Source organism: Girardinichthys multiradiatus, chromosome 13 (genome assembly GCF_021462225.1).
Source record: "Girardinichthys multiradiatus isolate DD_20200921_A chromosome 13, DD_fGirMul_XY1, whole genome shotgun sequence".
Taxonomy (NCBI): domain Eukaryota; kingdom Metazoa; phylum Chordata; class Actinopteri; order Cyprinodontiformes; family Goodeidae; genus Girardinichthys; species Girardinichthys multiradiatus.
In genome coordinates, this window is record NC_061806.1 from 16,671,260 (window position 1) to 16,697,741 (window position 26,482).

Below are 26,482 nucleotides of genomic sequence, written 5' to 3' on the forward strand. Positions count from 1 at the left end.
ATTTATTGAGCTGTAAATAGTCTTCATACAGAAGTTGCACAATAGGAAAGGAATTCCTTTTACATTGAGCAGATTTTTTTGTGCTGTGGTTTGGATGAGTAGCTGCCATGTTTGCCCTCCCTCTGTGCTACTATATGTGCATTCTCCACCTCTTGTCTGCCTCCTGCTCAACCTCAAAGCCCTTGGCTCAGTCAGAAAAGCAGCCAAGCTGAGAGTTGTGATATCTTCCAGCAAACAAACGGCTGCTTTGTGCACATGTTCTTTCTCTGTATCAACTTTGCGCTCACGCCAAGCTCCAGAAAAGAGCTCCTGTCCAACACAGACAAATGCTGGAGGAGGATGCTTCGTGCATTTGCGGCCTTTGCGAAGTAGCATTTCCCTACATTTGCATCTCTACCAGGATGTGCTCATATGTCCAAATTGTGTGTATGACCAGATTTTACTATAAATTGCTATAAATAAGACATACGAAATATCCTCTCACACAAGGTCAGCTTGTGTTCAGTTTGTATGCTTGCCCTATCCATTTTATCTTTGCTTACATTTGGCTCTTTTCCACATGCCCCCAGCTCTGATATGTGGATAGACACCACTGCCTTGTTGCCACTTTATATTCCGTTTGGCTCTCTGCCCTCGTCATGTCTGCACATTTAATTTGATTGCAGCTGTAATCTGCAAGCTAGTTAATTGACTTTGCCTGACATTGTTCCTCTGTTACCTTGATGGAGAGGGGTAGCTTGATAAGTTGCAATGTCTTCTCCTCTCAGCCAAAAAAAACCAAAAACTTACATTGTGTGTGGGCCCAGGCCACTAGAGAGTGTTCCTCCACAGCTAGAAGACTAATGCGATCTCATTGGAGATGCTGGACCTGACCAGAATGTTTTCTGCCACCAGTCATTGTTGTCACAATAAACAGTGAGGCCTTCAGTGATCCCCCCCGCTGACAAATTCCGTTCTCATAAAACCTATTTGCTATGTTGAAGTATCATGTCAATCTGTCATCCTGAATTATTTTCACGAAGAGATCATTGGCACTGACAAGAATATTTTGTAAGGAAAAATTGTTTAATTATAATCGCACTTTTAATTAACATGACCAGCACACAAATGACAAAATCGTTCCCTCTCAAGGCAACAGTGACTCACTGTCAGAGCCCTAAAATAATGGACAACTCCAATGTTATTTTTACTCACAATTTTGAAATTGTTATTAAAACATGACATTGCATTTTATATAAATGCTGTGCAATTTTGCAATAAACAGCATCATGAAACTCATTTCTATGACATGTTTATTCCAATGATGACCCAAAGACAAGACGGGCAGGCTTTTTTTTTTTCTGTGAAGAAAACCAAAACCACTTTACTTCTTTTGCCCCCCCTTCACACAAGCCTAATTCTGAAACACAACATTAAAAATCAGTCAAAACATGAATGGTTTCAGCAGGGTCTTGGAAAGGCCTTCTGGGGTTTGCGCCCCATTGTGAGTAATAATGTTTCCAAATTATTCTGAGCATGCACAAAACGTCTGTAGGTATGTGATTGGTTATTACTGTGGTGGGATTTGGGTGAAGCATGGACTACCCTAGAATGAAAAGTGGTAGTTAATCCAATGTGTGGCCTGAGCACGCAAGCATGAATTTGTCATCAAAGAATTTGAAGCAGAATTGTTCACACTAATCTCATGCCAACCTTATTAAGCTCACACTGAGCTGACAGCTATTCAAATTATGTATTAAGTTATATTCTAGGTGGTGCTGTTACCCACTTTGTCTACAACTATAAGGATCAAAATCAAGGAGCTGAATCAAAAAATTACCTTCTCCGCAACAGTAAATTTCCGGTCATCAGTCCCTAGCACAAAGAAAATGTTTTGTGCTTTTCTCCCAGCTGGAAAGAAGCACACACCTCCAAGTTTCGCATATAGATTGGCTTCTGGGAGACTGAAGGTAGATGTGAGTTTTTCAGCTGCATTTCAGACGCAAAATGATTTTGTTAAACTGCCAAAGACAAGCTACATATTAGAGAAAGAGTCTGATGTAGAATACAAACATATACTGAGATGTTTTTGTTTTGAATGCTCAATGAATTAATGACATTGGCTGAAGGAGGAAGCCAGAAAACACTCATATGCCTGCTATACCCATGTAAGTCTGAGGAATAGTGTACTGTTTCCAGCCCCAGACAATGTGCAACAAATGTATTTCAGATTATATTTTAAGCCTGTTCATATCTAACCATCTCTAGGCAATACACAGAAAAGGCAAAGATCCAACTTAAGCACATTAATATAGAATTAAATTTTCAAATTCATTCCATTCCTTAAACACCTACATATCCAAATGCACACAGTCGGGTTTGGTTTTACTAATGTGATATTTATATTTGTACTCGTACTCGTTGTCTTCCGCTTATCCGGGACCGGGTCGTGGGGCAGCAGATTCAGCAGAGACACCCAGACTTCCCTCTCCCCAGACACCTCTTCCAGCTCCTCTGCATGGAGCCCAAGGCGTTCCCAGGCCAGCCGAGAGACATAGTCCCTCCAGCATGTCCTGGGCCGTCCCCTGGGCCTCCTCCCGGTGGGACGAACCTGGAACACCTCCCGAGGAAGGCGTCCAGGAGGCATCCGGTTTAGATGCCTGAGCCACCTCAACTGGCTCTTCTCAATGTTGAGGAGCAGCGGCTCTACTCCGAGCCCCTCCCGGATGGCTGAGCTCCTCACCCTATCTCTAAGGGAGTGCCCGGCCACCCTATGGGGGAAGCTCATTTCAGCCGCTTGTATCTGGGATCTCGTTCTTTCGGTCATGACCCATAGATGTCCATAGATGAGGGTAGGAACGTAGACCGACCGGTAAATCGAGAGCTTCGCTTTTCAGCTCAGCTCTCTCTTCACAACAACGGACAGGCACAGTGTCCCCATTACTGCAGCAGCCGCACCGATCCGTCTGTCGATCTCCCGCTCCATTCTTGCCTCACTCGTGAACAAGACCCTGAGATACTTAAACTCCTCCACTTGAGGCAGGAACTCCCCTCCAACCTGAAGAGGACAAGCCACCCTTTTCCGGTCGAGTACCATGTCCTCTGACTTGGAGGAGCTGATCTTCATCCCAGCCGCTTCACACTCGGCTGCGAACTGCCACAGCACATGCTGTAGGTCTTGACTAGAGGGGGACAGCCGGACCACGTCATCAGCAAAAAGAAGAGACGAAATCCACTCTTCCCCAAACCAGTCCCCCTCCGGCCCTTGGCTGCGTCTAGAAATCCTGTCCATAAAAGTTATGAACAGGACCGGTGACAAAGGGCAGCCCTACCGGAGTCCAGCATGCACCGGGAACAGGTCCGACTTAGTGCCGGCAATGCGGACCAAACTCCTGCTCCGCTCGTACAGGGACCGGATGGCCTCTAATAAAGGGCCCCCGATTCCATACTCCTGGAGCAACCCCCACAGGGCATCACGAGGGATACAGTTGAATGCCTTCTCCAGGTCCACAAAACACAGGTGAACTGGTTGGGCAAACTCCCATGAACCCTCGAGTACCCTGTAGAGGGTAGAGAGCTGGTCCAGTGTTCCACGGCCGGGACAAAAACCACACTGCTCCTGCTGAAGCTGAGACTGAGGAGTGTGATCCCCCTGTAGCTGGAACACACCCTCCAATCCCCCTTCGTATAAAGTGGGACCACCACCCCAGTCTGCCAGTCCAGAGGCAATGTCCCCGACCGCCACGCAATGTTGAAGAGGCGTGCCATGACAGCCCCACAACATCCAGAGATTTGAGGTACTCAGGGCGGATCTCATCCACCCCCAAAGCCTTGCCACCGCGGAGCTTTTTAACCACCTCGGTGACTTCAGCCTGGGTGATGAAGGAGTCCAACCCCGAGTCCCCAGCTTCTGTTTCCACCAGGGAATGTGTGATGGCAGGATTGAGGAGATCCTCGAAGTACTCCTTCCACCACCCGATAATGTCCTCAGTCGAGGTCAGCAGCCTCCCACCTGCACTATAAACAGTGCTCGCGAAGCACTGCTTCCCCCTCCTGAGGCGCCGGACGGTTTGCCAGAATCGCTTCGCGGCCAACCGGTAGTCCTTCTCCATGGCCTCACCGAACTCCTCCCAGGCCCGAGTTTTTGCCTCTGCCACACCCCGGGCCGCAGCACGCTTGGCCTCACGGTACCCGTCAGCCGCCTCAGGAGTCCCACAAGCCAACCACAGCTGATAGTACTCCTTCTACAGCTTGACAGCATCCCTTACTGCTGGTGTCCACCACCGGGTTCTGGGATTGCCGCCGCGACAGGCACCGCAGACCTTACGGCCGCAGCTATGGGCAGCAGCGTCGACAATAGATGCGCAGAACATGGTCCACTCGGATTCTATGTCTCCAACATCCCCCGAGATCTGGTCAAAGCTCTCCCGCAGGTGGGAGTTGAATACATACCTGGCCGAGGGCTCCGCCAGGCGTAGCCAGCAGACCCTCACTATGCGCTTGGGCCTGCCAAGTCTGTCCGGCTTTCTCCTCCTCCAGCGGATCCAACTCACCACCAGGTGGTGATCAGTGGACAGCTCAGCTCCTCCAAAACATGCGGCCGAAGGTCTGATGATACGACAACAAAGTCGATCATTGACCTCCTGCCTAGGGTGTCCTGGTGCCAAGTGCACTGATGGACACCCTTATGTTTGAACATGGTGTTCATTATGGACAATCTGTGACTAGCAGACTGAGATCAGAGCTTTTTAATGACCACTAAAACATTGACTTCACTCTAATTATGCAGCTTTGCAACAAATTTTGCTGTCTGTTTAGGGCTATTGTCTACTTGGAAGACTCATTTCTGCCTAGGCTTCATCTTCCCCGCTGATGTCCTCAGATGTTGCTTTGTTAAATTCAAATAATGTTCTTTCCTTATAATGCCATTTGTTTTTAAAAGTGCACCAGTCCCCTCTGCAGCACAACATCCATGCACCATTGTATTGCCATCCAAATACTTCACAACTGGGATGGTGTTCTCCTCATATAATGATGTGATGATGGTCATTAACACTACAATTAAAAAAACAACATCTTCCTTTGCCCATGACTAAATTTCTAATTGTAATTTTAGGTTGCATTTGAAGTAAATTGCTTCTTCCTTGTAGAGTGGCCTTTGAGCACATTTTGTTGCAAGACCTATTTCCCCATGATGATGAGGCTTTCTTGTATTTGTATGTGTATGTGCATTTCTTTTGTTATTGAATCATAAATAATGACTGAAACAAGTAAGGCCTGCAGGGCTTACTTTTGTGTGACCTTGTGAATGAATCAACAGTTTGGTCTTAGGGTACTCAGTTGGCCAGCAACCCTTGGGGAAATTCACCACTGTGAATTATTTCTCCATTTGTGTCTAATGGCTCTCATTGTAATTTGCAGGAATCCCAAAAACGTAGAAATGGTTTTGTAACTGCAAACTAAAAGATGCCAATGACTTTGTTACTCATTTGTTTTTGAATGTATTTGTCTGTTTATTTCTTTGTTTGTTTTGAGTGTAGTGTGGGCTAGTCAGGAACCCCTTGGTGAAAATGTCAGAAAGAATCTATTTAGGTTATTTCTTAAATCTACAGATCTAGTATTAATCAGGGCTGGTTGTGGATCATAAGATTAAATCAACAAATGTGGTTGATTTTAATCTATTCTTGAATTAAAGAGGGTGATTGGGGGAATTACTTTTTTCAAATAGAGCAAGATTGATTTGGAATGGTCTTTTCCCTAAATAAATTAAATCAATTGAAAACTCAACCTGAGACGATGGATTGCTTCCTCTGCAGTAAGGATCAGACTCTGCCTTAAGCAGAGATGGTAAATTGAGTTGGAGGGGGACAGTACAGATTGGGGCATCGTCAACAGTAATGTGGGTGCTGCGCTGGTCTGTTGGAGTGAAGAAAGAATTGGGCCAAAAAGTAGAGCTTACAAGATCACATTTTCAAAATCTTGTGTTATCACAGAATCAACTACATTTTTACTTTTGAGTTGATGTGAAACACATGGCTGGATTCAAATGCAACCAATGAAGATTTTTTCTTTGATCCTTCAGCCTTCACCTGTAGCCTCCACTTGATCTGTCCACAGCTAATGCTAAGTCAGTTAACTTTATTTTAATGTTTTAAATCTAGACAAGGATCTGCTTTTGGGGTTCAGTAGCCTATCGGGTATTGGACTTATCAAGGGTTAGCTTACACTCTGTAAACTGCAAAAATATTTAAACTCTTTGTCTAAAACAGTGATGAGTGTCTTTATTTTGTCATAAGCATCAATGCAGCAAATGAGCTGAGACGGTGGGTGTGATCCTTAACATTCAACTGGGGGAAGATCCAGCTGATGCACCATTTGAAACAGCAAAAGCAAACCACGCCCAGCAGGGGCAATGATTCTAAATGGTCCACACCTACAACTTCAAACCTGTAAATTATTTTTCAACAGGACAATGACCCCAAACACACCTCCAGGCTGTGTAAGGGTTATTTGACCAAGAAGGAGAGTGATGGGTGCTGCGCCAGAGCAGTAATCAAAGCAAAAGGTGGCTACTTTAAAGAACCTAGAATATAAGACGTATTTTCAGTTGTTTCACACATTTTTGTTCAGTATATAATTCCACATGTGTTAATTCATAGTTTTGATGCCTTCAGTGTGAAGCTACAATATTCATAGTCATGAAAATTTCAGGCTTCAAACATAAAGATATACAATTCTAATTTTTTGTGTAGAATCAACAACAAGTGGGACACAATCATGAAGTGGAATGAAATTTATTGGATGTGTCAACCTTTTTTAACAAATAAAAAAATGAAAAGTGGGGCGTACAATATTATTCGGCCCCTTTACTTTCAGTGCAGCAAACTCACTCCAGAAGTTCAGTGAGGATCTCTGAATGATCCGATGTTGTCCCAAATGACTGTTGATGATAAATAGAATCTACCTGTGTGTAATCAAGTCTCCGTATAAATGCACCTGCTAGTGGTATTCTCATGGTTCTGTTAAAAGCGCAAAGAGCATCATGAAGACCAAGGAACAGACCAGGCAGGTCCGAGATACTGTTGTGGAGAAATTTAAAGCCGGATTTGGATACAAAAAGATTTCCCAAGCTTTAAACATCCCAAGGAGCACTGTGCAAGCAATCATATTGAAATGGAAGGAGTATCAGACCACTACAAATCTACCAAGACCCGGCCGTCCCTCTAAATTTTCATCTCGAACAAGGAGAAGACTGATCAGAGATGCAGCCAAGAGGCCCATGATCACTCTGGATGAACTGCAGAGATCTACAGCTGAGGTGGGAGAGTCTGTCCATAGGACAACAATCAGTCGTACACTGCACAAATCTGGCCTTTATGGAACAGTGGCAAGAAGAAAGCCATTTCTCAAAGATATCCATAAAAAGTCTTGTTTAAAGTTTGCCATAAGCCACCTGGGAGACACACCAAACATGTGGAAGAAGGTGCTCTGGTCAGATGAAACCAAAATCGAACTGTTTGGCCACCATGCAAAATGATATGTTTGGCGTAAAAGCAACACAGCTTATCATCCTGAACGCACCATCCCCACTGTCAAACATGGTGGTGGCAGCATCATGGTTTGGGCCTGCTTTTCGTCAGGAGGGACAGAGAAGATGGATGGGGCCAAATACAGGACCGCTTTGGAAGAAAACCTGTTGGAGTCTGCAAGAGACCTGAGGCTGGGGCGAAGATTTGTCTTCCAACAAGACAATGATCCAAAACATAAAGCCAAATCTACAATGTAACGGTTCACAAATAAACGTATCCAGGTGTTGGAATGGCCAAGTCAAAGTCCGGACCTGAATCCATTCGAGAATCTGTGGAAAGAGCTGAAGACTGCTGTTCACAAACGCTCTCCATCCAACCTCACTGAGCTCCAGCTGTTTTGCAAGGAAGAATGGGCAAGAATTTCAGTCTCTCGATATGCAAAACTGATAGAGACATACCCCAAGCAACTTGTAGCTATAATTGCAGCAAAGGTGGCGCTACAAAGTATTAATGCAAGGGGGCCGAATAATATTGCACGCCCCACTTTTCATTTTTTTATTTGTTAAAAAAGTTTGACACATCCAATAAATTTTATTCCACTTCATGATTGTGTCCAACTTGTTGTTGATTCTTCACAAAAAATTTGAATTTTATATCTTTATGTTTGAAGCCTGAAATGTGGCAAAAGATTGAAAATTTCAAGGGGGCCGAGTACTTTCGCAAGGCACTGTATATGTTTGTGTTTGTCTTAAAGTGCCTGTGACATCAAACTTTCATGATAAATCCGTTTACATTTATGGAAAGGAAACATTGAAAAAAATATATTTTAAAAAGTAGATTCATGGCACTGAAATGAGCGGTTGTTGAGACATATGCTCATAAATTTCACTAAAGCAGCATTTCCAGACTACTCTTTTGCGATTTTGTTGCGCCTTTTTATGACGTCACAGGGGAACCCCCACAAGTAAACTGACTGCTGCTACAATGGCCAACAACAGACAGCAGTGAAGAATCTGAAGTTTCTTTAGATATATTTTAGTCTCTATCACAGAGAGACGCAGCAATTAGGAGAAGAAAGTCAGCTTGGCAGAGCACAAGTGTATGCGGACGGCCATCCTATTTGACTAAAGTCTATTTTTGCCGGATGCCGGAGCATCAATTTCATGCATCAACTTGCATGAATCATATTGCACCACCAGGAAACAGAACAAGCACAACATCCGGATTTTCTAAATAATTCACTAAAGACAGACTAGATCTCGCTATATTAATAATCACACACATATATTTATATGTACACAGTATAGCAGTTGTTTACGTTAGATCAATTAGATCAGTTACTGGGTTAACTAAGGTATTATAAACCAAATAATTAAACATTAAATGCTACTACATGTATGTTAGGGTTTTTATGACTTTTTGTATTGTTTATCACTCATCTAAGTGCTTTTCCCTCCTTACATGTTACAGGAAGGGAGATGGTCACAAGAATGAGTTATGCTTTTATTCTTTTATTATTTTACTAGCAGCATCTGGGGGCTATTCACCAGGTCCCCACTTCCCACTTCCTCTGTTTGTTTATAATCAAGATAAATGAACCCTAACCTTTCTGACCCCCCCCCCCCCCCACACACACACACACACACACACACACACACACAACCCCACCCTGAATGTTTGTTGAACTGTGTGTGACCAAGCATGTATAAATAAAGAGGGAGGAGTGTTAATACTTCGTAGTTTGTGTTGCACAGCTACCCTTGCCGCAAGTAAAACTGACTCTGTGTCGTTCCTTACCTCTGAGTTGATTAAATAATACCTATCAATGTATCACTGTCCAGGGTGTACCCTGCCTCTCGCCCATAGACTGCTGGAGATAGGCACCAGCTCCCCCGTGACCCACTATGGAATAAGCGGTAGAAAATGACTGACTGACAATTAAACATTAAATGCAACAAATGTAGCTTCTCTACACTCAGTGTACTCACCCTTTTGTAGAACAAAACACATCAAAATATCTGGATGCATGAAATGGAAAATGAAGCAGTTTAACTGGTTTAACTTCTACATACTGCGTTGTTTTGGACTTGCTACAACATGTATCACTGGCTTTTATTGCACGATGTGTCGTATGCATATGTAATTTATGTTATTTTAATAATAATAATAATTTTGGTTTATTATTATTAATAACAATAACTGCTGATATCTAAATGTACTTTTGCAACAAGAAAGTGTTCTTACCTGGTGAGCCTTGATCCGTTTAGCAACAGCAAGCAACAAGATTTTCTTTTCAAATCAGATGCACCGAACAGCGTTGCTATGGCATCTGCTTCAACATTTTCGTTCTTCTGTCAGATATCCCGATCTCTGACATAATTTGTCTTGTGAAATTAGAGGTTTCTTGTTTAAACCAGTTTGCTGTACAGTCCTCTGATCACAACTGGCTGTGCTTGGTGAGACCAGCTGTCAACCTGTCCCTCGTCTGTTTTCCAGCTCTGATCCAAGCAGCTCTGATTCTCTTCACTTCAGGAAAATAGTGCAAACCAATGGCTGCTATCGTAGTAATGCTGCCACCACCAGCAATGCACCGCTTTACCATATTAACGCATTGACGCTCACAAAGTGAATGACCGGAGACTTCCCCTCAGACTTAATTTCCGGGCGACTTTGGACTTGCAAAATTTAACATTGAAATATGCTTATTTTGTGTCACAATTGTCTTGTATGCATCATTAATCCTATTATCATGTCAATTACTGCCCAATTCCTTCAATTCTGCATTTGTGGGAAAAGCGTGTCACAGGCACTTTAAGACAAACATGCTCTAGAAGTAAAACATCTGTCTTGGAAATGACAAATATATGAATTACAAACATGCTATACTGGTTAAATTGCAATTTTGCTGGGCAAAGAGATGTATTGGGTTTGGATTTGGTAATGGGCCTGTTGCAGGCAACCAAATCTCTGATAAAAGGAAGACAATAGATGGATGGATGGAATTTAAAAACTGCTTCTGTATGTGCTTAGATTACCTTTGTTTGGATTATAACATGATGATGCAAAAAAAAATAAAATCTATCTGTGTGTGTGTGTGTGTGTGCTAGGTGTGGAGGGAAGGGTGTGGGGGAATTTCATAACACTGTACTTAGAATGCTTGATTAGTGTCCTCAACTTCTATATCAACCAACCGTGAAAGCAAATTGTAACAATGAACATAGGCTGAAATTGAAATTAACTTTCTCATTCCTATGTAAGTTTAGTTTGAAATTTAAGAAAGTAAACACAAAACATTTATTCATCTTCTATACTGCTTATTCCATAGTGGGTCAAAGGGGAGCTGGTGCGAATCAAGTCACCAATCCATCACAGGGCCACACAGAGACATACAGGACAAACAACCATGCACAAACTCATTCACAACTAAGGGTAATTTAGAGAGACCAATTTAACTGACAGTCATGTGTTTGGACTGTGGAAGGAAGTCAGAGGACCCAGTGAGAACCCACACATGCACAGGGAGAACATGCAAACTCCATGCAGAAAGACCCCTGGCTGGGAGTTGAACCCAGGACCTTCTTGCTGCAAGGCAACAGTGCTACCAACTGCACCAACCAAAGGCTTGTCAAATGCTTCTGAACAGGTCTTTTTCTAGCAATGACAAATTGGACAATTTCTATGTGGGCTAATGACAATAACAGCCCAATCAATTGTGTTGGTTTACATTACGTTGTTTACTTGTATGGATCCACCACTGAAAGCAAACTATATCAGTGTCTGTGTCCTACTTAGATAAATAGGAGAAAAGCCATTAGGAAGACACTAACACTTCAGGGAACTGATTGAAAACAAGTTGGCTGCTCAAATTAAAGTAATACTCAGAGTAGAATAAAGACCTGCAAATTAAACCAACATGCTATGAAAAAGGCAAACACTGAAGAAGAAGAAAAGACTAAAGAGTGGTATTAACTTTGAACTCCAAGCACCAAATAGTAAATGGTATTTTTGTCTTGTGATTTTATTAGGAATACCAGTGAAGGTTTCATTAGTTCATTACTGATTAAAGTCTAAGTGGACATGAGACTGCACGCAAGATAAATATCAGCAAAACAATCTGGCAACACATCATGTACATTTATTTCTGCAGCACCATTTATTCAGAGCAACTTACGGGTTGCCATAGTTCCAGACAACGCACTGAGGATCTGATGTACCCTGCAAGATAGAGAAGAGGGAAGAAGGGGGGAGAGAAGATAAGCTGTTATTGCCAGTGGAAAGGAGGCAGCAGAGGGAGAAGACACAGTAGCTTCTTGCCAAAAGGACAAAGAGTGATGCTGCATGGGCAATGGAGAGAAGCAAACAGACAATGAAAGAGAAGGATTGTGACAGACGGTGAGTGTAAGACATGGAGAAAGCGTCATTCTTTAATAGGACAGAGCAGCAAATAGCTGCTACGGATACAGCTGCAGAAAGAGAGGAGGTGTGTGGCACAGATTTAAAACACCAGAAGTAATAAAACAACACATTTCATGGATTTGTGCAATAATAAATGTACTTTAAAAGGAAGTGCATATTAGAAAATAATCTTGTATACTTTTAGATTTACAAAGCAGTGAAAAGAAAAACAAATAATGAAGAGAAAATTATTTCAGAAATTCAGAAAGAAAGAAAAAAATTAAGAACAAATTAATTAAAAGTGTAGAAAAATTCTGAAACATCTTGCGATCTGACTGGAAAAAAGTCAGACAGAGCTTCAAATTGGACAAAACATGTCCTGATATCAGTTTGCTACTAAATCCATTGGCTATCTAATACCAAAAACCAGTAGGCGAGGGTCCAAGTGGTGCATAAATCATGTGGTAGCTGAAGCTGGTGGCAAAAGAAGGCTCTATATGACCCAATCAGTGAATCAATCAGGGGATCAATATCTTTAACTGATTCATCACAATCTGTTCCACCAGAGATCTTAAGCAGTTTCCACGCTGATTAATTTTAAAGGAATCGTCTCTCTTTTTTTAACCAGAGGGTGAACTTTGGTGGTGTTGTTCAAAGATTTTAAGTCTTGAAATTTTAGAGTAACTCTTCACTGGGCCAAAAGAAACATAAGAACGTATGTAACTCTTGATTCCTGTTGAAAATAACTCTTAAAAGGTTGTTAGGGCTGTAGTTGAGTGGACAACACACAGTGGTCAAAGATGAGGAAGTGGATTCTTATCTGTTTCAGTGTGGTGAGCCATTTTAAGTCAATAAGCACTTTGCCTTTGAGCTCCCCCTAATGGCAAACAACCTTATAGCTGGAATTCAACAGAGCTTTTTTCATTTAGTGCCTGGAAAAAGCATTAACTGTGATAGAACAACACAAGGCAGTGCATAACTTTGATGTTGAAGAAAAGAGACATAATTTTCAAAACATTTAAAAAACTAAAAAAGTGCTTAGTACAAATGTATGCAGCACAATTTATTATTGTTCCTCTAAATAAAATCCAGTACCACTGATTGCTTTCAAAAAAGTACACCAGACCGGTCAGGGAAGTTATAGAGAAAAAAGAAGCAGGGTTAAGTTATAAACCAATGTCCCAAGCTCAGAACATCTCACAGAGCACTGTTCTATCCAAAATCTGAAAACAGAAAGAGCCTAAGAAAATCGCAAATCTAACACCACATGTCAATCTACTTTAACAGACATGATGGTCCACATCTCAGAGTAGTCAACGTTAACTCTGGACGAGCTGCAAAGGTTTACAGACCAGGTGGGAGAATCTGTTGATTTCATTCTGTTTTTTCGTCACGGTTTAAGGACAAGAGTCAAAAAGAAAGCCATTGTTGAAGGACAGTCATAAGAAGTATTTTTTAACGTCTGCCACAGTGTCTGAGGGGACACTGCAAAAACGTAGAAGGATGTGCTCTGGCCAGATGAAACCAATATTAATCGCATTGTCAAAATGCCTTCTTTGGCAGAAAACTAACAATGACTTATTAACACACCACCTTGAAAACATCATCCTCATGATGAAAGATGATGGTACCAACATCATTCAGTGGGGATGCTTTTCTTCAGTGGGGACAATAAGGCTGGTCATAGTTGATGGGATAATGAATGGAGCAACATACAGTGAAATATTGGTTATAGTTAATGGAATGGTACTTAAGCAATTCATACCAAGTACCACCTCAGTTAACAGTAGGTTGTCCTAGTACAACCACAGTTATATGTTTTGACTTAAATAATAAAAAATACGTTAAAAAAGGAAAGCAAAAAAATTCTTCATCGGCTCTGCATGTGTGGTCGAAGGATCATGTTTAATTGTGGACTCCATTTGTGCATGGAAGTCAGAATTCCCAGGTTCTGAGTTGGAAAAATTATGTATGGTATGGGTTTAGATCAAAGCATTTTCATGCTTTCTATTTTCTAGTCAGAGTCCTGACCTAAATCATATAAGTTGGTGATCACACACACTCTCCACAAACCTGACCTCAGTTTGAGCTATTTTGCAAAGAAGAAATAATAGAGACTCAAAATTCTAGATGTCTGAAGAAGACTGGCTGACATAAATCAAAAGGTGGTTCTACAAAGTATTGACTTCAAGGGACTGAATACATATACGCATCATTCTTTTCAGCTTTATATTTATAAAAGCTGAGGTCTATCACAGAAAACGACAATAAAATAGAAGTTTAAGCCATTTGAATACAATTGGAAGGCACTGTGTGCATGAAAAAGAGACATGCACTTGACGACTCCTGTAAGACGTTCTTCTATCACCTTTTTTAACTCTGTTTTAACTAAGCTAAAGGAAGTAACAGAGACATTGCACACAAGAGACAGTAATATGATGATTTATTTTGTCAAAGACAAGGCCATTTGTCCTTCTCCAGGCAGTCCAGGAGTTCATCATGAATCAGTTCATCCATGACTGGACTTGGGAGGATGGGATGATGTGAGGTCCATGTACACAAGATCAGAAAGTAAATGAGGAAGATTGACGGATGAAAAGTACTTTGCTCTGACTTACATACAGCCAGCCGTCACCAACGTTAGATGTCCCTGGGCGTGCATTAGCACAACAAGCTCTGTTAGCATGCAGCTTTCAATAATCGGGGATCTTGTTTACTACAGCACGACTGACACTTTTGTATTGCCACAATGTATGCCTTCTTTTTAGTGCTTCTACATATATATAGCGACACAATCTGCTCAAATGATGTCTCTCAAAAGGACATTGTGGCTTGATGGCGATAATAACATCTACCTTTGAAGTCTTCTCTTTTACCCTTGAAGGGGACTGCCACCTCCTTTAAGGTACTTAACGACAGATGTGATGATGAATATTGGCTGTGGATATGGGAAGCTAATCAGATGAAATAATCTTCTACAACAAAATATGTGTACACACAGGTTTAGGGATTCTTAAATGCCTCCCACTTCATTTTAAAGATTAAAGATGCCAAAAATGAAAAGGGGCAATCAGGCAAATGCTGTTTACATTTAAGTCACCTTAGACATGATGTGGATTTACAAGAAAAGCTCAGGTCTGCAAAGCTGAACCTGGATTTATCTTTTATACCTAAATAAAAACATGGGTATGGATGATGAAGCAGGTGTGCCGTGGCACTTGGCATATGTTGAACTGGTCTGCTTCAGGGACATTGGGAGTTTGGGCCTCCACCATCCTCCTCACCATTAAAGACACACCTAAATTAGGGCAATGGGGATAAAGACGAGGAGTCTGACTGGAACAGATGTCCTCTTAGTGAAGACATGACCCTGCACACGCGCCTTGGAGTGTAAAGCTCAGGGCAGCTGTTGCTTTGCCACAGCTCCGGCAGCTGGATGTTTCTAGGTTGGCTAAGGTCAGACCTACAGTATATTCAGCTGTCCCAAAAAACAGAATCATGTTGCGTGTGCATCTGTCTTTTTTCACCTGCATTTTGCTTGGATATACTGAATATGAATAATGAAAACAGAATTAAATTTATAGTTCCACTTAAAAGAGCACACACATGGGCTAAAAAAATAAAAATGAATAAACATTGTTTACACAGGGAACACATACTACAGCCATCAATAAATTACGTTTATTAATGAAGTTTTCTGCATAACACAGGAAAGATTGAGTAGCTTTTATGCATTAACCTTTATTACGTACACCTGTTGTAGGCTCATATTTATACATATTATACTAATATTTCTATAAATTTCCCTTTGCAAAGCAGAGAAACCAAGCATTTGTGGCAATCAATATGCTTCTGGCATAAATCACTACTTATTTAAAAAGGTAGCTTTTTAAGGCGGTTAATGCCTCGATAGTCCAGGGGACTCAGTTCGATTGACCAAGGAATTACAGCTTCACCGTATTAGGAAATATGCAATATGCGATAATATTGGTAAATGATGGCCAGTGTTGGGAGTAACGGTGTTATTTAGTAACGCCGTTACTCCCAACACTGGTGATCAAGTAACTGTGTTACTTTTTCGGTAACAGAATAATCTAACTAATTACTTTTCTGATTTCTGTAACGCCGTTATGATATTTACAATGTAACGTGACGAGTTACTACAACTTTAAAAGCAGGGTTTAAGAAGGTCACAGTCTGCTGCGGCAGAGAGATCTGCTTTTCTCCCGCAGATGCAGTGAGTGTTTTTTAAAGCTCTTCAAGGAGGTGGGGGAGTAGAAGAAAGGGACATGGACAAATAGCGGCATATGTGATGCCGATTGGCTTAGAAGGCATCAGGTAGGTGGGTTTACACGACACAGACAGAGTAATCCAACAGCAAGAAAGAAACATGACAATGGAGGGAAGTCTTGCAAAGACAGCATTCAAAAATTGGAAGTATAGGCAATATTTCATGTTCGTTGAAGTTAAAGGTAAAAATGTGCATGTGATTTGCAAGTTATGTTCGGGAACAAAGAAGTTCTCCAACCTTATAAAGCACCTTGCAATGTCTCTAGGGTGACCAGATGTCCCGATTTGTACAGGACTGCGCCGCATTTATCACTCCTGTCCCGCAAACAGAGACAATCTCCCACATTTGATAAGGTCAAATTCTGATAAGTTAAAAAACTATTCGATTGGAGTTCTTCTGAAATGTAAAGGAAGCAGAGCTGCAGTTGTCAATCAAAATACGCAGCAGCGTCCTACGTCATGACTAACCTGCGCGCCACAATGCTAGTGAAATAAAACAAGAAAAGGATTTTCTTGTATAGCTTACATCAGTAGGCTATACAAAATATAATGGAAAGTATGTCATGGAAAAGAAAAGGGACTGTTATAAAGTTATTAATTTTACACGGAGGGGAGCACGATGTGAAGTGACACTGTAATTCTTTTTTTTCAAACTGGTGCTAATTCATTGTTGTTCACTAACAGGCAAAGCAGAGATTAATGAATGTGAGATCTTAGTTAAATTAAAATTTATGACATTGTAGTGTCCCATAATGTCCCTCATTAACATACTTCTTGTCCCGCACTCTGTTTTTTTAATTCTGGTCACCCTAATTGTCTCTCCCTTCCACAACACTTGTGGCTAACAACCTGAGCCTTGCTGCTGCCAGCCTGAGCTCTGACAATCCTACACTATACAAACAGAAAAGGCTTGATTTTTCTGGTCAGCAACTTGGAACATCATTTTAGATTCTAAAAAGTAACTGAATAGTTAGTTTGCCAAATAACTAGTTACTTTGATAGTCCAGTAACTGAGTTACTTACTCATTTACTTTTGGGGAGAGTAACTAGTAACCATAACTAGTTACTTTTTTTTAAATAACGTTCCAAACACCGATCATAACTATATGACTTGCGATAAATAAACACATAAGTGGACAATGTTAATGTTTTTTCTTTTTTTGGTTGGAAACAACTCAATTGTACTTTCCTACATTACAAGCATACCACCTCTTTCGCTTCTAAAACTTTTATATGCTGCATTAAATATCCACTGTCACTAAATACAGTACAGGAATTGAGAGCCTGAATGCATGGGACTATAATAATACGTTAACATTTAATGCAGTCCAAGCTGGTCCTCCTGATGTGCATATGTGCTTACAATGAAAATACGATCATGCTATATTTGCAAAATATTGTGCAGCGCTCTGGAGATTACCAAACAAAAATCACTCCCTGATGTATTTTGCCTCAGTTTCATATTGCTCTTTTGAAAGATGCCCAAACAACCTGGAAAGTGTCATGAAGTTACAATAACTAGTCTTTCAGGGGACTATTATAAGGAGCTGCCCAATATGAGCAGCAAGAGTGGTAGCAAGATTTCCACCATGTTGCTCTTATATACATTATAAGACAAATGCAGCAGTGGTAAAAAACAAACAAACAAAAGAAATAGCCTGAGTTTGCTAAACATTTTTCTACGTTTTGAAAGTGTCAAAATAACGTTTTTTTCTCAAGCAAACACAATTAGAGAGACTGCTCCAACCACTACATATAGGTTAAAATGCATCATGTTGGGACCCACAGCCATGGATTTCAACATTAAAACTCCGATACAAACTTTTCTGGAACTTTCAAATTAAATTGCATTTAACCAACTTTTAGCAAACTTCAGAAGGGGAAAGAGGGGTAGCATCGGACTTCCCATGATGCCACTGGCCATATAAAACCCCCACCTTTCCAATAGTCCTTTCTCTACCACCCAGACTCTGTACGAGACTGGCCGGTGTGACAGAGCGCTAATGTCTCTTTGCTGGCAAAAAGACATAAACTCTTCAAACTGGATCCAAGGGTGTCATAAGATCACACGATCATATGCACAAGTTAAGTACTGATGAATTACTGTTGAAAGAATCTGGTATTCATTCATAAAGGGAGATTAAGGTATAAGCATTGCTTTACTTTCTCTCTCAGGCCTGCAGAAACAAACTGTGTTCCAGAGTTCCCTGCAGAGACGCTGTCTCTACGAAGCCAAGTGGAGCGGTTTTTCCCCGGTCTGAGAGGACGACAACAAGAGCCGCACCCATGGTAACGTGCAGTGTGGTCAGCAAACAGAACGAGCCGTTTTCCAGCCACTGCTCCGGAGGTTAGCTGAAAGCTAACCCTTTGTTGACTGTGGATGTTCCTTCAAACTTCGTCGTCACCCGGACAACTCCTCAACACGTTCATACAAGGTTCGGTGTTTGGGCAGAATAATAGAGAAGTATTTAGTTTGAAATGATCTAAACATTTTTCATTTTATGAAGTTTGGTTTTGTTTGTGTTGAACTCAGCTATCTTGGTGCTAGCAGACTTATCTGCAGCACACGTGTTCAGTTTTGTGTTCTTTGTGTGTTTTTAAAGTTAAGACAAACTTTACTTGAAGGGTGATTTTAAACACAGAAGATTGATCATATCGCACCATCCGCGCTTATGCATTTTAACCCTTTTATTGACGGTATTTTTAAAGGTGTGTGTTTGATTCTGGTGCTAAGCTATCAGCCTCCTTTGTTAGCTTCAACTGCTAACAGGTAAGGACACGTGCTTGCTGCCAAATAATATTTACCCCGAAAGGTTTAGTTTTCAATCCAGTAAATAATGTGTCCCTAACACCATTTTACTAAATTTGATAACTAAGTAAACAGCATTAAGCCCCATTTCTCCAGAAAGATTTGGCTCTTTTCCAAAATATTCCTTTAAATATTTTACCATTTCCCTTAATAATATTTCTTTAAATATTATTTTAATAAATAAAGGCAGCTAATGAGACCCTGTTGAGAATTAGTCATCCAGAAGGTTGGTTTTATTCAGCGAATCATTCTTTAAAACATTATTTTATTAAAATAAAATTTTATCTGATCTTGCATTGTGAAGGGTTGTCTAAAGGTATAATCCTTGGTTCTCAAACATAAACATTGCATGGTAATGTTGCATCACTCTTTTGGTCATGGTTTTCAATCATCTCTCATCAACTTGTTTATATTGTACATAGCACATTAGTTTTTGTTATTCTTTATTTCTGTTTGGTACTTTAGTTGGATTGTTTTAGTATAGTAAAGAGTTTGTTGATTGAAATATGTTTGACTTTGAGTTGATTTATTTTTGTTAATAAATTCTTGTATTTTAAGAAACTGTGTGAATTCATTTCATGTGTGTGTGCAGAGTTTTGCTGTTCAATAATGTCAGAGCTTGTCTCACACCTTTCTATTTTGTCCTAATACCATCGCCTTACTGGGCTGGTATTCACAGGACAACCCTTGACAGACCCAAATATTATTTGATAAAATATTTAAATATTAATATTAAATATTAAATAATATTATCAAATTCATAATCACAACAATCACACATGTATAACTTGTGATTCATCATATTCATCTAGAAAATTTTCTTTGAATGATTGTGATCAAAGATTCCGTAAATCCTCAGGGAAAGATAATGAAATGGTGAACAGCAGAACTCATTCCAGTGTTTACTTGTGGGAGTAAGGCATCAAAGCTTGCATAAAATAACCATCGGTATTCAACCTGATCAGCTGGGCAGCCTTAAAAAGATAAGTATGAGTGAAGGGGATTGGGGTGAAATGATAGATACATCTCAAAAGATGAGATGAAACAAAATGGGGTTTGTGAGAACAAGACAGAATTCAGTGATATTTTTGAAATCTATGAATCTCTGTTTTTGTTGTTGTTGCTTGTTTGTTTTAGTGTAAAGGTTTTACAAATCCCAAACTGTATTTTGAAGAATCATTTATGAGTGTAGAATTTTTTAGCCAAGGGTTTTTTTAGTTTGATTATAAATTGTATACGTTTTTTCCAAAGAAGCACACAAATTAAATTTTTTGAGTTTCAAGAAATAGAATAAGTGTCATTAACCTGAAACTCTTTCATAAGGAATCCCAGTTTAATAACTAATTAAACCCAACATTTTTCATAGCCCTGGTTGATTTTGATTTAAATGTTATTACAAATTGGTACATCAAAAAAAACGTATACACTTCTCAATAATCAGTGGAAAAATCTTTATTAGCATTACAGCAATTAAACGCCTATAGTACTTGCTGATCAGCTTTATGTCACTGATATATTGACGATTTGTCTTTGGTGATTACCCATACGTCTTCCAATTGACATCACCCTAATCTTTATTCCCTCCACAAATTCTGTCAGGGCTGTGGTATTGTCACTGCAAAATATTAATTCCAGTCAGAAGAAATATGTTGGCAAAATAAAAAGATTGCTTTAAACCTAAAATATCCATGGAATTAAGAATTTTAGGCTTAAGTATTGAATTGTCCTCTTCCAGTTCAGTCTTAGTGTTTTAAACACTGGAGTAGAGGAAGCTAAATGCAACCCAGACTTCAAAAACTGTGAAACAGTCCTTTAGTTTAGCACAGACAAGAAGTAGAAGCAAATGACAACTTTATCATCATTAGGGGCTAATGGTTAGCAGGTGATGTGTTTTTCAAAGTCTGTTGCTTAGTGATTGTCTCTTTTTTCTATGGGTTACCAAAAGCATTGCCAGATAAGATATTGAAATGTCATAGAAGCTACTAACAGGGATAGTAAAGAACAACTATGGTTGTAATTTCAAGAAAGGAACTACTGATGCCTATCTCCAGAGGTCATTGGGCAGGAGAACAACCTGGACAGATCACCAATCTATCACAGGGAAACACATTGACAACCAAGCAAACACCTAAGGGCAAAGTAAAGTAACTAGTTAACCTACAAGGCATATTATTTGGACTGTGGAAGGTAGTCAAAGTACCCAGAGAGGACCCACACATGCACAGGGAGAACATGCAAACTCCATGCAGTAAAAACATAGGCCAGGAGTTTAAAATGAGACCTTCTTGCTGCAAATCATTAGTGATAACCACTGCTTCATTCAGTCAAGCTTTAAAATGTTATAAGAAGAATTATTTGTAAAAATACTAGTCTCCTATGTATACAATGTCTGAAAAAGTATCCAATGCCACAAGTAATGTGTGCTGTGGTCAAAACTAAAGCTGGTACAACAAAATGCTGCATTAATGTTTGTGCAATATATAGAACAGCCTTCTTAAACATCTGCTGGAAGATTTCAGTTTTGATGAATCTCTTAACTCTCAAACGTTGGGAAATTTAATACTAAAACTCTGAAGCACTCTTTAGAGGAGAATAACACTGACTTTATAACAACTGTGTATATGTAAAGCAGCATCTGCGATGCCAACACTGGCCAAACCCTGAGCCTCAATGTGTGCCAGAGAAGTACTTGTCCTCAGCGGGAGCCTATGGTTTACAGAACAATGCAGTTCGCAGAGATCAGCATTATGACATTCTGCTCTAGACAGAGGGTACCCAGCCTGTGGTACCTTCTCTTTGCCCAAAGTGAATGCAGTCATTTTCACAAACTCTTGTGGATATATTTTTGACTATGTGAAAGAAATTTCACTGAGAGAATTTAGTATGTATGCACAAATAGGTGAACAAATATGGTAATGTAATTATAGACAATGATCAACAACTACTTTCATGTAGCAGAACAACTAATGAAATAATCGCCCTATTAAGGTTCAAAGGCATGCCTCTCATACTCATAGTTAGTCATTTTCATGCATACTGTGCTTTAATTTAAACTAAATAGGCACCCGAAAACTCTACCACGTAAGAAAGTCAAAAACGTCTGCATTTACTTTTGCTATTAAGGGAGCACTATGGCAGTTTACATCATGCAGCACTTTTTGTTTCCTCAGATCTTGCGTAACACAAGGTCAGGTGGATTCCGATAAAGCTGTTAATTAATTTTTTATGCCCAAAAGATGCTTAGTCTAAAAGTGCAAAGTAAAAAAAAAAAAAATTGCAAACTCTTGCATGGGATATTGCTCCATACGGTGTTATTAAAATGTTTCTTGCACTTTGGTACAAATAAGAAAACATGAACTTTCTGGTTAGCTGGGCTGGAAAAGGTTCGAAAAAGTTGACATCTGAGAATATTCCCACTTGTCATGAAAAGCCTATTTATCCAGTATATATGCCAATGTTGGCACTGGTTTTTGATCTATTTGTACTTACGTTTAAAAGCGGTGACAGCTCCACCACAACCAGGGGCTCACTTGGCTGCGGTTCAGGTCGCACTGTCACTGTCAGGATCTTGGAGTTGATCACCGCAGGAGGACTGTAAGTACAAACACATATAAATGTAATTATTCACAGACATACATTCAATACATGCATGTTTTTGGCGCCTTTTAAAGAGCATGTACAAATGCATACACAAGTAAAAGGAAAACACTAAATGAGAGAGAAGAAATGCATAAGAGGGCCTCAGTAAAAACAGAATGCTGCCCCATCAACATCCACCTGAGCTAAAGAGAGAAAAGGGTTTCAGAAGATCCAAGTTTTCCACAACCAAGGGGGATGACCTGAATAAAAATGAAAAGTACATTTTTGTCTAATTCAGAAAAAAAAGAATGGGGAAAATACCAAAGATAAAAAAGAAAGAAACACTTGAACAATTGTAGGTCAAAATCTAAAAATGTTGTTCCCTTCACTCCAGATCAAGTATAGATCAAGAGACTGATCTCCAGGATCCCCTTAAATTCTTTTTTAAATACCTGTCCAGTTTGGCAACTTGGACATTCAGCATATTATGACTGTAAGCCTTGCCATTTCCTCAACAGATTTTGCTCTGCAAATGACGAGTCCAAAATATTCTTCCTCTTGCTATCTTTATTTTATTGATTTAGTTGAGGAGGGCTATGGGATGACGCACCCTGAACGGATAGAAACAGAGAACAGAAGCACAACAAGATAGTGGTAAAACAAAACCACAAAACTACATAACACCTATGTCATGGTTCTGTCACGGTTTACTTGGAATTGGACCCCAGAATGCAGACGAGCAGGCAGCGTGATGGTAAGTGAAAAAAAAAAGTTTAATAACAAAAACTCACTCACAGCAGGAGGCAGGAACAAAACAAACGGGCAGGCAAGATAGGCATGGCAAGATCAAAAAGACAAGACTTGGTTTTAGAACAAGACATTAGCATGAGAATGAAAGATGTTTCCGCGAAGACTAACAGAACCGGTGTGAATATATGGTGTGAAAACCAGGTGGAGTAAGGAGACAGATTAACGTGAAGCAGGTGAACTGAATAAACTTAATTAACAGAACAAAACGTGACTGGAGCAAAACAGAGACCCTTGAACACAAACTAGAAAAACATGAAGCAAAAGCATAACCAGATCCAAAAACCAAACTTCACAAAACATGAACAAGACGACAAAACAAAAGCATGACCAGGAAAATAAACAGAAACATGATTCAAAACTTGAACAAGATGACAAAACAAAAGCATGACCAGGAAAATAAACAGAAACATGATTCAAAACTTGAACAGTGAAAAACATAAGGAAAAACCCCGAAACCAAAAACCAAACAACCCTACATCATGACAACCTACTGCAACAAAAATTACTAAACAAAACAAAAAATAAAAGAGTAAACAAATTGCAATGAGCAATGATGTTAATAATAATATTACAATATTAATCCACAAAAAAGCAACAATAACAGGGATCAAAATGAAAACAATGGCCACCAGAAGTTCAGACATTCTGTATGATAGCTAAATGTTATAACAACATAAAAGCATGCACACAAGCATAAATGGATTCCTACGGTATAAGCACCATCATCAATGTGTAGCTGTGTGTGTGTGTGTGTGTGTGTGTGTGTGTGTGTGTGTGTGTGCGTGTGTGTGAGCGTGTGTGTGCATGTACCATGCACATGAGATTGAGATAAAATGAGGTTCAACTGTTGGCTATGATGAACAGTAGATCTGCAGGGACGGCATTGTGCCCCATTAAAACTGGGCTAGCGGAGCATACACACAATCTAACAGAGCGCCAAGCTAACCGCCAGGGCCACGATGAGCCAGAGATCCCCCCACCCTAAGAGACACCCGAAATGATCAGTGGCTGGTAAACAGACGTTTGGGCCAAGACACCAAACTTCACATACACATTTAATCACTCACACCGGGCCCCCGACAGTGAAACAAAGATCCAAAACCCAAGCCATGGGGCGCTCTCTTGACCATCCCAGTGAAATGATGAAACCACAGGTATCAAATGTAAACTACGTTTCCTCATAATCAGAAGCCGAAATTCCCTGCACCTCCAACCTTCTCTTTTAGCCTTCTTGTGGCAGAAGAACCAACATTAGTGTTTCGATTCTCACTTGGAAAATTGTGGGGTTTTGTTTTTTTTTTTTTTTTAGATGTTTGAGATTGTGGATGGGAGAGGTGGCTATTTGTGCAGTGCACCACAAAGCTTACCATTTTTCACAATAACAACTTTCCTCATACTCCCAGGAACCATATGAGCATTTTGGAGATAGGTGTGATAAATGCAGAGTGTTGCATCAAGAGGGGCGTCTGGCATAAAACGTTTGACACATTAACCGTGCAAGGTCTAGTAGTGACCCACAAGACTATGGTCGAGGCCTGGGTAAGCAATGAGTGCCACTGATGATGGTGACCAACAGGGTACCGGTGAAAATTGGGCTACTGTTTTTAGAATAAGAAGATGATAAAAAGGAGCAATATGTCTGTAGGCAGAGAGATAAGAGAAAAGGCAAGTGTCTAGGAATGAGAGTAAGGATTGTGATTGTTTGGACTATGACAAGAAAGCTAGAGAGTTGGCTGACATAATGTAGAGGAGGAATGTGGACATACTGTGTGTTCAGGAGACCAAGTAAGGTAGCAAGGCTAGAAGCTTAGGAGAAGGGTTCAAGCTGCTCTACCATGGTGTGAATGGGAATATAATTGGTGTAGGAGTTATCTTGAAGGAGAGGTTTGTCAGGAATGTTCGAGAGGTGAACAGAGTGTCAGATAGGGTGATGATTCTGAAGCTAGAAACCGATGGTGTTAAGTTTAATGTTGTTAGTGGTTATGCCCCACAGGTGACTTAGGAGAAAAGGAGAAATTCTGGAGCGGGTCAGATAAAGTGATGCAGATTATACCCACTAGTGAGAGAGTGGTGATTGGTGCAGATCTCAATGAACATGTTGGAGCTGGGAACAGAAAAGATGAGGAAGTGATGGGCAGGTTTGCTATCCAGAACAGGAATGCAGAAGGACAAATGGTGGTAGACTTTGCAAGGTAGTGGTAGGTGAGAGTGTTGCCAGACAGCACAGAGGGTTATGGATGGAGTGAAATAAGACATGAAGGTAGTGGGTGTGAGAGAAGAAGATACAAAAGATATGGTTAGATGGAGACAGATGACTCGCTGTGACGACCCCTGAAAGGGAAACACCAAAAGAAATAGAGGAAGAACAGTTGATCAAAGTACATCACAGGGTATAGAGTCCCCAGCAGCATAAACAGTTAAATAAAGAGTAGAATAAAAAAGATAAAGTAAGTATGATATTTAACACCGTAAAAGCTAAAAATTTCAGTCCAACTAGAACTAATAACCAAACTACTGTAGTGGGTTTGTAAAAGAGCCCTTAGAATGCTTAACAGTCTGTGTAATGTGAAAAAAACAGTTCCACGGGTTAAGCACCATCACTGACAAAGCCTGGTTACCTCTACTTTTGAACTGTGAACTGGGAGTTTCTAAAAACAGTTGATTTGTGAACCAGCTCTGAATGGAGTATAAGGATTATTGATTATGGTATGGTTGCTGCAGTGATTGGTGCACTGTGCAATGTGATTAACAGTCACTGTGCCAATAGCGTTAAAATAAATTATTTGGAGTGCTGGCTGGCAGGTGTGGGCACTATTAGTTTGTAGCTTTGGCATCTGGTTACCATCACCAGTTCTGCTTCAAATTCCTTTATGACCATCCACACTGCACCCAGGACCCAAATATGCTGCCCCACCCATAACATGAAATCACAGTCTCACCACAGAAGCTATTTGCACGGACAAAAAAAGACAGAAAACTCTAGCAGTGCAGCCATTTCGGCCACAGAAGATATTTACAAGGACGTTCAAATACCATCCATGTTCTGACTGATTTTTAAAGTTGTGTTGTGGTCTTATTCTTGTGTGAAGGG

General features: G+C 40.3%; 1 protein-coding gene across 1 annotated transcript in view; it reads right to left on the reverse strand.

Annotated features, from left to right (window-relative positions):
* The window catches only part of adgrb2 (adhesion G protein-coupled receptor B2), a 353,452-nt gene that overhangs the window by 118,899 nt on the left and 208,071 nt on the right, over positions 1–26,482 (reverse strand). The window contains exons 16-17 of the mRNA XM_047383933.1: positions 22,492–22,594; positions 11,680–11,723 (exon numbers count right to left, since the gene is read on the reverse strand). Of these exons, the coding sequence (XP_047239889.1) occupies positions 11,680–11,723; positions 22,492–22,594 (147 nt within the window). The remainder of the gene's footprint in view (positions 1–11,679; positions 11,724–22,491; positions 22,595–26,482) is intronic.